Genomic DNA, 12505 nt, shown 5'->3' with positions numbered 1-12505 from the left:
GCATGAAACTTCGATATTTGATGCCGTAGTGCAATAATTGGATGTCCAAAGTGACAAGGGGAATTTTTGAAAAAAATGAAATTTTGATGATTTTAGTGTCCTGGGGGATGCAAATCTCCCCGTATAGGGATACATCAAATTTCGAAAAAAATCGAAATTTTGTTTTTGGTCCCAAATGTCCTTTAGATGCATGAAACTTCGATATTTGATGCCGTAGTGCAATAATTGGATGTCCAAAGTGACAAGGGGAATTTAAAAAAAAAATGAAATTTTGATGATTTTAGTGTCCTGGGGGATGCAAATCTCCCCGTATAGGGATACATCAAATTTCGAAAAAAATCGAAATTTTGTTTTTGGTCCCAAATGTCCTTTAGATGCATGAAACTTCGATATTTGATGCCGTAGTGCAATAATTGGATGTCCAAAGTACAGTTACCGCTCAGCTTCTGAGACGTGCAGACGTGTTTCCGATTGCGCTCTTGGAAAGTCAAGTGATCGATTACAGTGGTTAAAGTTCGATTCCGTCTGTGCCGCGTCGCGCGTTTAAGTGATCCGCGATGAGGCGAGAAAATACTTTTCGTATTGACTATTCGAGTTTCCCTGTGAAGCCGTCATTCGAAAAGGTTCACGGCTTTTGCCGCACGGTACTCGGCCTGAAGAAAGAAGAAGTGTTGAGACTACAGTGCCACAGAGGTGAACAATGTGCGTTCGTCAAGGTTGACAACCTGGCGCTCGCACAACGAATAGTGCAAGAACATGACGAGAAGCATGAAGTGGAGCACGCGGGGAAAAAATACAAGCTTCGCATCACCATGGAAGATGGATGTGTAGAGGTTAAAGTCCACGACCTGCCAGAAAACGTCCCCGAAGAAAAAATCGTGGAATTCTTGAGTGCGTTCGGTGAAGTGTTTTCGCTGCGAGAGCTAACATGGGGAGAAGGGTTCGAGTTCGGTGGGATACCGCTCGGCATTTGGTCGGCCCGAATGCTGGTCCATCGAAACATCGATTCGTGGGTAACGATCGATGGACAGCAGACCTACATTGTTTATAAGGGGCAGTTCGTCTCTTGTAAATACTGCAAAGAGTAAGCGCATACTGGCATATCGTGTGTCCAGAACAAAAAGCTGCTAGTCCAGAAGAGCTATGCAAACGTGGCGAAGTAAACTGGGCTACGACAACCACCGAAGAAGGCGAACGGTGCAAAACACCCGAGCGCCAAACCGGTCGGTCAGCGTTCTGTCGCTCCACTCCCAGCATCGCTGGAGGCGTTCCTCGATCTGCCACACCTCGGAGTCAGACCGAACCATCTGGGTCAATAAACCCAACTACAAGCCAGCCGACTGCGCCCATTGCACGAACGGTGTCTCCCAACCCGCTGCAAACACAAATCGCGCGCAGCACATCGTCGTCGTTGCGCACACAACCACAGACCGCTGAAGTGGTCTTGGTTGACATATTCAAAAAGCCAGCAAACGCGTTGCGAACGAAAGACCGAACCGCCGGCAACGACACGGACGATTCATCCACATCGACGAGAAGCAGCCGAAGCCGAGGACGCCCGCCCGGCAAGAAACAGCGATGCAACGACGGTGACGACGAGCAGGATGTGGACTTTCTTCCATAAATGGCTCTAACGTCTTACAATCTCGCATCCATCAACATCGGCACGATCACGAACCCCACAAAACTGAACGCACTCCGAACCTTCATAAGCAGCCAAAACCTCGATATCGTGTGTCTGCAGGAAGTCGAGAACGAACAGCTTTCCTTGCCTGGCTTTGTCGTTTTCGCGAATGTGGACCACACGAGGAGAGGCACAGCTGTTGCGGTGAAGGAGCACATCCATGTCACTCACGTGGAGAAGAGCCTGGACAGCCGACTAATCGCGCTGCGAGTGCACGACACAACGATTTGCAACGTCTACGCTCCCTCCGGCACTGCTCAACGCGCTGCTAGAGAGGAGTTCTTCAATGGCACGCTTGCCTATTATCTCCGCCACCACACCGAGAACGTCATCGTAGCTGGCGATTTCAATTGCGAGCTGCGGGCGTGCGATTCGTCCAGCGAGCACCTCCGTCCGTCCCTCAAAACAGCTGTACAGCAGCTGCAGCTACATGATGTATGGGAGAAGTTGTGTCCACGTGATGCAGGTTTTACCTATGTCTGTCGAAACGCGCGATCTCGACTCGATCGGATCTATGTCAGCCGTGGTCTTCGCGACAAACTGCAGTCGGCCTACACGCACGTCTGCTGTTTCACGGATCACAAGGCGCTAACGCTCAGACTTTGTCTTCCCCCACTGGGACACGAGCCCGGGCGCGGTTTCTGGGCCCTTCGACCGCATCTTCTTACCGAAGAAAACGTTGCCGAGTTTCAGTATAAGTGGCAATATTGGACTCGTCAGCGCAGAAACTACGCGTCGTGTATGCAATGGTGGCTGTCGTACGCTAAGCCAAAAATCAAATCATTTTTCAAGTGGAAATCTCGTGTCGTCTACGAGGAGTTCCACGATACGCATCAGCACCTCTATGCGCAACTACGGCTAGCGTACGACGGCTATTATCAGCAGCCACAAATGATCACCACCATCAACTGCAGCGTAATTTCTCCCACATGTTTATGCGCATCAACGAGACGCACGTGGCCGGCGAGCCAATGTCGATCTTCCAGCTGGGGAAAGACGACGGAAGAAAACAACGATCTCGCAGCTACAGACGGGAGAAGACGAAATCATCGTCGAGCCTCAAGCGATCGAGGCAAATCTGTTTGGTTTTCTCGAGCCTGTACTCAGAAGAAACAGCAGAAAACGACGGCAATGCGATCAACGGGGCGATTTTGCTTGCGAACGTGTTATCCCACCGAACGATCCACTGAACAGAAGCGTGCATGGAGGAGATACAAACAGCAGAAATTCTGGCTGCTATCAGGGCGAGCGCACCCAAACGATCCCGAGGGCCGACAGGATCCCACGAGAATTTTATCTCCGGATGTTCGATGTCATCCACCGTGAGTTGAACATGCTTATGAATGAAGCACTCAACGGAAATCTCCCCCATGCCTTCCTGGAGGGCGTCATCGTGTTAGTGAAGAAGAAGGGAGGCGACAACACAGCGCGAGCGTACCGGCCCATATCGCTGCTCAACAGCGATTATAAATTGCTCTCCCGCATCCAGAAAAACAGGACTGAACGCATAATGCAGGCCCACCGCGTGCTAAGCAACGGGCAGAAATGCTCAAACGCAGAGCGAAACATGAAACATCTTCCAGGCCACTCTCGCTTTGAAAGATCGGATCGCCAGTCTCCGTCATCACCGTCGCGCTGGTAAGCTCATCAGCTTCGATCTGGAGAACGCCTTCGATCGGGTGCGGCACTCGTTCCTTTTCGAAACCATGCGGTCACTCGGGTTCAACGAGGAACTCATCTCTCTTCTCTCGAACATAGCCAGTCGGTCCACATCCCGGCTGCTTATCAATGGGCACCTCTCTCGATCGTTTGAGATCACACGGTCGGTGCGGCAAGGCGACCCGTTGTCCATGCATCTGTTCGTGCTCTATCTCCATCCACTGGTGTGTAGGCTTGAGCAAGTGTGTGGGGATGATCTGCTCGTTGCCTACGCCGACGACATCAGCGTCATCGTAACGTCACCGTGGCAGATCGAGGCGATGAGGGAAGTTTTTCGTCATTTGGTCTTGCCGCCGGCGCGAGACTGAATTTGCGCAAAACAGTTGCGGTAAATGTTGGGTTTTGCAGAAGGGAATATGTTTGAAAACCCAGTGGCTACAAACTACTCATGTAGTCAAAATTTTGGGTATTTCCTTCGCAAACTCAATACGCTTGATGACATCGATGAATTGGAACGCGATGGTGGGAAAGTTTGCGCAACAAATGTGGCTACAATCCTTGCGTAAGCTTACACTGCACCAGAAGGTAATCACGCTGAATACGTTCGGCACGTCGAAATTGTGGTACCTCTCTTCGGTGCTGCCTCCGCTTGGCGTGCATACAGCAAAAATCACATCGACGATGGGATCTTTCCTATGGAGAGGAATAGTCGCCCGCGTTCCCATTATGCAACTTGTTCGGAAGAAGGACCACGGTGGCTTAGGCTTACAAGTCCCAGCACTGAAAGCAAAGAGTCTTGCAATAAATAGACACATAACAGAGATCGATTCCATTCCTCACTATAAATCATTTATTCTCCACGCAAATCCTCGCCCAGCAACTCCAATAGACAATCCCGACATCAAATCAATCCTTTCAAACTTATCCCACATTCCTCGCCAAATCTTACAAAACCCCTCCGCCGATCAAATCCACCAGCATTTCGTACTGCAAACTGAGCTACCAAAGGTGGAACGCAACAGTCCGGCAGTTGGCTGGCCACGCGCGTGGCGCAATATACGCATGAAAGAGCTATCATCAGCACAACGTACACAACTCTATCTTTTCGTGAACGGGAAAATTGAGCACCGCTACACCGCAACTGTTACACGTGATGCAATTAGCAGCTGACGAGAACTGCCAGCACTGTGGCTACCCCAGAAACACTTCAACACAAGTTTTCTTCCTGTGCTCGTGTCGGCCCGGCATGGACGGTCCTGCAGCAGAAGCTGGCGGAAGTAACGGATGGATGGAGACGACTTTCGTTTGAAGACCTCGCGAAGCCCGCTTTGCCAGGCATACGAAGAGCATCTCGTGTACAAATTCTAAAACTTCTAATTAATTACATCTGCTACGTTAATCTTTATAATGGGAGAATTGATGTAAACGCTTTAGAGTTTGAACTAACTGTAGATTTTTGAATTCGAAACAACATTATAAAAACTAACATGAATTTGACAAAATAAACTGAATTTTAAACCACAAAAAAAAATCTCCCCTTATGGGGATACATCAAATTTCGAAAAAAAATCGAAATTTTGTTTTTGGTCCCAAATGTCCTTTAGATGCATGAAACTTCGATATTTGATGCCGTAGTGCAATAATTGGATGTCCTAAGTGACAAGGGGAATTTTTGAAAAAAATGAAATTTTGATGATTTTAGTGTCCTGGGGGATGCAAATCTCCCCGTATAGGGATACATCAAATTTCGAAAAAAATCGAAATTTTGTTTTTGGTCCCAAATGTCCTTTAGATGCATGAAACTTCGATATTTGATGCCGTAGTGCAATAATTAGATGTCCAAAGTGACAAGGGGAATTTTTGAAAAAAATGAAATTTTGATGATTTTAGTGTCCTGGGGGATGCAAATCTCCCCGTATAGGGATACATCAAATTTCGAAAAAAATCGAAATTTTGTTTTTGGTCCCAAATGTCCTTTAGATGCATGAAACTTCGATATTTGATGCCGTAGTGCAATAATTAGATGTCCAAAGTGACAAGGGGAATTTTTGAAAAAAATGAAATTTTGATGATTTTAGTGTCCTGGGGGATGCAAATCTCCCTGTATAGGGATACATCAAATTTCGAAAAAAAATCGAAATTTTGTTTTTGGTCCCAAATGTCCTTTAGATGCATGAAACTTCGATATTTGATGCCGTAGTGCAATAATTAGATGTCCAAAGTGACAAGGGGAATTTTTGAAAAAAATGAAATTTTGATGATTTTAGTGTCCTGGGGGATGCAAATCTCCCCGTATAGGGATACATCAAATTTCGAAAAAAATCGAAATTTTGTTTTTGGTCCCAAATGTCCTTTAGATGCATGAAACTTCGATATTTGATGCCGTAGTGCAATAATTGGATGTCCAAAGTGACGAAATTTTGATGATTTTAGTGTCCTGGGGGATGCAAATCTCCCCGTATAGGGATACATCAAATTTCGAAAAAAATCGAAGTTTTGTTTTTGGTCCCAAATGTCCTTTAGATGCATAAAACTTCGATATTTGATGCCGTAGTGCAATAATTGGATGTCCTAAGTGACAAGGGGAACTTTTGAAAAAAATGAAATTTTGATTATTTTAGTGTCCTGGGGGATGCAAATCTCCCCGTATAGGGATACATCGAATTTCGAAAAAAATCGAAATTTTGTTTTTGGTCCCAAATGTCCTTTAGATGCATGAAACTTCGATATTTGATGCCGTAGTGGAATAATTGGATGTCCAAAGTGATAAGGGGAATTTTTGAAAAATTTGAAAAAAGAGATGTAGAACAGAAGTGAAATTAAAGTCAGTTCATGTTTAAAGACCGATGAAATCTGATTGTTTTTTTTTTTGCTGAAGTTAGGTCCGATTCTACGAGTTCTCGTTTTGTCATTGACTTTCTGGTAAAGGGATATATTAGAAATATACAGCTATCTTCAACTACATTACACATAACGTGTTGGTACAATTGAGACAAAAAGAAATTTAAAATTTGAATTTATTATTCGAGCTACCTATTTGAGAAAAAAAACGTCTCCTATAAAAATGACCAATAATGTTGTACCACTTTAGTAAATGACTGCACTGCCCCCACTCGCATATCAGTCCCATGCTGTTTTCTCGCGTACTGAGATAATGGCCATTGAAGTTTCAAATCTCATTTTCCATATAAAACTTTAAAAAATCTAGGTAGGATTACAAACAATCTGTTGATGTACACCATAAATAAACAAATAAAAGTGATGAACAGTCAAATGGGGCTGTTATGCGAGTGGAGGCAGTGCAATAGTCTACAAAACAGTTTTTTTCGCTTGTCATAAGACGAGTTTGTACAATCCCATTGAATTCCACCACTTAAGTGGTGGCATTATGACAAGTGAAGACATTCCACTAAAAAGCTCAAAATAATTTTCTTATCAGTTTTTTTCGGATTTTTTTTTGTTTTCGAGATTTTTTGCAAGAAATGTCATCCAAATAGCGCTCCAGAAAAAGAATATAAAAATCAATGACCACGAAAATTATTATGCTTGTCTTATATATTTTTATGTATTCTGTAATACATTGTAATTAGGCGGTGCTTATTCATCCCACAATGGTGTAGAATCACCCAGACTCGCTAAAGTACCTCCTTGCGGTGGAGAGTTGTTGGCCTTTTGCGAAGCGTTGGGCATAATCCGAGGGCTTGCTGCCGCATAGTTACCTTTGTTATGCTGCGCATTTGAAGAGTCAGAGGACTCGTTGCTGAATCTGTTACGAGGCCTAAAATCTCCTCGGCCGAATTGGGCTCCGCTAGAAAGAATAATATTAGTTAAAATATGATCAACTTTGGCCCATCCTGCACTTCCAAGAAATGGTTGTGGGGAACGGACGAGATAAATTCAGATAAAGGGGAAAGGGGTACGTCTTACTACAACAAGGCAATCATTTTACACGTCATTCATAAAAAAACCCCTTTGTATTCAAAACTTCATCCCGTTCGATTTTTTCTGTCATTGACGACCTTAAAAACATCGATTCACGTTTCTAAATTATTTTCTTTTATCGACGTAGGTATGTACATGAAAATGTACTGCCCATAAATTCATAACAGTCCAATGTTTGCTTGATAAACGAACAGCACTGCATCAGTTTGACAGCTATTCTGACCAACTATTGTCATGTGTGATTGTTAACGAATTGAATTACCAGCAGCAGAGATACCTAGGGAAAAATACCCAATAGTGGACCCCCTAGTAGCGAAATGTTGCTCTTTTTGTCATAAGGAGTAGAAATTTTCAACATATTAATTCTATTTGACATCTAATACCAAGTTATGCATCTCCTCTTCACGATACATACATAAAACACTCAAATACACGACGTTATTCGTTGAAATTAACATTTTAAAGTCTGACTGAATTCGCCCTATAGTAGACCCCCTGGGGGTCCATAATAAGAATTTGCTTCCCTATAGTCGACACTTCATTTGATTTTTATGTTCTGTTTCGGGACGTTCTTCTTCCCTATTATGGACCCCCCCAAATATTCCTATAATGGACACTCTCGTGTTTATTTTTTATAGAATTGTGAAACATCATTTAAGTTTACTTTCCATAGCATATCCAATGCATGTAATCAAATCATAGGACTGTAAGGTAGGTTCTCCCGATGGAATTTCATAGCAAAATGTTTATATTGTGCTGTAATAATGCAAAAATGGCTTGAGGGTCCACTATTGGTTGGGGGTCCACTATAGGGCACTTTACCCTACGAGATAAAATAATTTTCTGGTCACAATGCTAGAAAAAATCACAACTGGCATAACAATATACACTAGAGTGGGGCGTCATGAGAATGAAGCTAATGCAAGTGCTCTTCAAAGTGAAGCATAACAAAATAAAAAGATGACACGTTCCTAGTTTTGTTAAAACTTCTACTCAGTAAATCCTAATGTCGAAAAACTTGATCATATGTTCTACAGATTAATTCCTACCTAGCTAGATTTAAGCTACGACTCATCATCATCAGGGAACGCCTCAGAAAAATATTGCTTAAAAGGAGAGATCTCACATCATCATCACTGATGAAAAGGCCTCTACTTGTCTGCACTACCATTCAAAGCTCCAAGACACGATGTCCGTTGGATCACATGCGTAAAATCAGTGCACCAATGCCCGATTACATGTGACGCGGCACTAAGGGTCTGTCTCATTTGGAGAATTAAACTGAAATTAGACTTAAAAGTGATATTTCGATAATTATCGAATAACCCTGCTCGCAGAGCAAGACAAATATCGAATCATTTTCCATCGATGTCTTATTGGAATTGCTGGGTAGCACCAGCCATTCTTATGGCCGATTTTCTAATTTTTGACCTGCCACTTTTAAGTTTAATTCTCCAAATGAGACAGACCCTAAACAAAAATAGTCAACATGTGATATCATCACGACATGATATGTCTTTGGTATCCATCCCGTGCAAAGTCAATAGCAAAGCATATAGAAAACATGTTTTGATACTGATATCAAATTGAAATCATATGTTGTTTTCAAATATGAATCATCATGACTGATTACATATTTTGATCTCGTTTTGCTGTTGATTTTGTTATTTTAACCGTTAAAACGACTAAAAAGATATCAAATAGAGTAATCATATTCGGCGATTTCACAACATCAAAACATGTTATCGATTTGCTCGAGATATCAGTGCTAATGCGTAAGCCCACTTAATACTTATCGTGGCAAGATAGCTTATCCGAGGGGAGGAACAAATATCGGGTTGAAGTTATCGATACGATAACCGATGTTTCAAAACACGATAACGTCAATAATTGAGTATTGACTCGATACTATCGCCGATCGTCTATAAAAATTGGTAATTTTCCAATTTTTCCCATATATCAGGGACTTCGAGCATTAACTATATCCAAGGGCTTGACGACGCCTTCCCATGGCCAATGCGAGTTAGGGAGCCTACCTAGAATGTGGTGGAGTTTGACAGTGGGCTCTGTTAAACCTCTACGAAAAGCTGCATGTGTGTATAAGCAGGCCCCCTATCAAACCCAGTCAACACATGAGCGTATATGGTGTCGTATAGAATGCTGAAGTGAAGGCGATAGAGGTACTTCTCCATGCAACATGTACATGTATTCTCCAATATAGCATATTGTATTGGCGCTTTGATGTTGCACGAAGAAGAAGAAGCAGAAAGATGATAATCGAAAAAATCTCCACGGGAAACCATACGGAGAAGTTTGTAAAACTTTTTTCAAAAATTCTAAAAGCAATTCTATTAAAAACGGTTAGCAGTACGGGGTTGGACTTTTCTTTTACTGTATAATAAATACAATATTTCTATTCGAAATTTTATTTTCTAATATTACACTTAAAACACAGTATAAGAAAAGTCCAACCCCGTACTGATTACCGTTTTTAATTAAATTGCTTTAGGAAGAAGATTTAAAACTTCTCCGTATATCTTTCCGTGGAGATTTTTTCTATTATCATCTTTCTGCTTCTTCTTCTACATGCAACATCAAAGTGCCAATTGCACCTTGTACGATTTTATGTTGACTGGGAAGCGACCGTGTGCCGCTCAAAGCGCACAAGCCCAACACGAGTAATGCAAAATAAACGACATGTAAAATAAAAGTAAATTAACAAAATATGTCTGACTGAATATTCTCATTTAACCTCAACAGAGATAAAATAAGGGTTGCTGATTGACATTAGCTTTCCGATTACTAATGTGGTTCAACAGACGTGAATATTACTTTATTTTCAATTTAAATCCCGATTCTTTTTTACTTTCCGTACGTTAAAGAAATGATGACGAGGATGCATAATCCGAAATTTAAATGACCAATCGCTCGTTTTGAGCGAATACATTTTAATATGTAGATTATGACTTTGTAGGAGGAATAATTTGGTTCTACCTTATTGTTACTCGATTTGACGATAAAATTGCATTTTGGTTTACCCTGGCATTTTTTGATTGACAGAAAAATAGAATTTTTGTTATTTCATGACCCTGGCTTACAGATTATGAGCTATTTTTATATATCCAAATTGAAAAGTTGAATTAAAATGTTTCTGTTTTGAGACATTCAGGGTTGACCTTAGGCGACCCATCTTGCCTCATCCTACCCTAGAATGTTTGATGAAACGGCAAATGCAAACATTCCCCCGCTGTAAATCCCAACATTCGCGTAACAAAACAGCGTTAATTCCGTGTAAAACAAGACTTAATCGATTGTTTGCAGTTTTCACGTGCCCCTGATCCGCGTAAAAAAACCCAAATTCAAAACAGTTGCGTAGAAACGTGTAAAGCGACTCCAATGTATTTTTTCCTCAGCTTTTGGCTGATGTATTAGGAGCTGGATTGTGTATTTTTGGATTTATTGATCGAATCGAATCAGCCGAAAACTATATAAAAGTTCATTTAATCATCGTACAATGTTCTGTGAAATTGTTCTGTGACAAGCCAACTACCCTTTTTGCAATTCTGAGCTCAATTGAGCAATCAGAAAAAAAAAATCTTGGATTGAATCCTTCAAAACTTGTTTTGTTGAGTCATTGTAAATCAATAATATACCGATCGCATTGTTATGTGTTTGTACCCTGAAGCGAAATACATGCTTTAGCCTTTAAACTAACAAGTTTAGTATGTAAGACAAAATATTTATATGTAAATGTGATTGGCAAATTGTAAAAAAAAACTATCTGATCCTCACTTATCAAGTTATACGCAAACCTGACAACTAGGATCCAGGATCAAGTTTCGGTTTATTGCCAAGTTTATTGATGTAAAGGTGTAAACGGTCATTTGCAATGTATATCCTTAAATTGGTAACCCTATACTTTATTGTTTTTTACTTATTATTTTTTTGACGGTGTACTGAATGAGTTTGTGGACCGACGCGAAGAATAAAACACGTTTCGAATCTTTTTTAATATACAGTCCGTTTTTATTCCCAGAAATCTGAAGAATAACTCGTACATTTTGGTCCATTCGATCACGGATGTGTCGTACTGGTTCTCGCGCGCGGTTAAATGCCAATTTCAACTAGGAGAGCATCGAAAATTCCTGCTCTAGTGCCGGTTGCGCAGCAGAAGGCAGCCAAAGCAGAACGTGAACGCAAAAAGAAGATGGCGGAAACATTAGCAGCTTTACAGCGACAACGAACTTTCATAACCTCAAAAGTTGCTCGCATCAAATCGAGTCTTCAAAACGCGGATGACGAACAGGTTCCGGTGGACGAGTTTGTGCTGGAAACATACATAAGGACGATTGATGCGGCATATCACGAAATGAATGATTGTCAAACCAAGCTGTGCGCGGCTGATCCTACAAAGCAGGAGGAGGAGGAACAAGATTACGTCGAATTCAAGAACCTTTTCACCGAGGTAAGGGCTGTGGTGTGCAGGCTTCTGAAGGAGCAGAAAAATGTACAACACTCTACTGCCTTACACACTATATCCGGTGTCCCTCAACCGATCCGAGTACAGCAATCGATTCTGCCTCATACCCCCCTTCCAACGTTTGAAGGAAAGCCTGAACACTGGTTTAGGTTCAAGTCCATGTTCACGGACATCATGAATAAATGTGCCACGGAAGACGATGCTACGAAATTATATCATCTGGATAAGTGTCTGGTTGGAGAAGCAGCTGGTGCCATCAACCAACAATTCATCAACGATAACAACTACGATGCAGCTTGGGACTTTTTAGTGCAGCGATATGAAGACAAGCGAAAGGTGGTGGATATTCATGCCAGTAAGTTGTTGCAGCTAAAACCTATGACACAGGAGAGCGGAAGACAACTAAGGGAGTTGATCGAGGAGTGTAAAAGACACGTTGAATCGCTCAGATACCACGGGTACGATGTACTAGGCCTCTCAGACGTCGTATTGGTGAATGTTCTTGCATCTAAGCTAGACTACGAGACGAAGAAACTGTGGGAAGCTAGCAATAGACACGGTGTCATTCCGACATACAAGAAGACAATTGAGTTCCTGGAGAAGCACGCAACAGTTCTAGAACGAGTGGAGGCTTCTGGCCAATACAAAGGCAAAGCAGAAGACCATACCTACTCTATCATCCAAGACGCCATTTTCGAAATCTTTTCCATGCGCTTTAACGATCTCCGAAACCAAGTGCG

The 12505-nt window shown here is 42.2% G+C and overlaps 1 protein-coding gene across 2 annotated transcripts in view; it reads right to left on the bottom strand.

Moving 5' to 3' along the window:
• Positions 1 to 6880: 6880 nt before the first annotated feature.
• The window catches only part of LOC134205289 (transcription elongation factor SPT6), a 31410-nt gene continuing 25785 nt past the window's right edge, over positions 6881 to 12505 (bottom strand). For both annotated transcript variants that reach the window (XM_062680413.1, XM_062680414.1), the window contains exon 10: positions 6881 to 7151. In XM_062680413.1, coding sequence (XP_062536397.1) covers positions 6941 to 7151 — 211 coding nt within the window. In that variant the 3' untranslated portion in view covers positions 6881 to 6940. The remainder of the gene's footprint in view (positions 7152 to 12505) is intronic.

This window comes from Armigeres subalbatus, chromosome 1, assembly GCF_024139115.2.
Source record: "Armigeres subalbatus isolate Guangzhou_Male chromosome 1, GZ_Asu_2, whole genome shotgun sequence".
Lineage (NCBI taxonomy): Eukaryota > Metazoa > Arthropoda > Insecta > Diptera > Culicidae > Armigeres > Armigeres subalbatus.
This window is presented reverse-complemented; position numbering and strand designations above follow the sequence as displayed.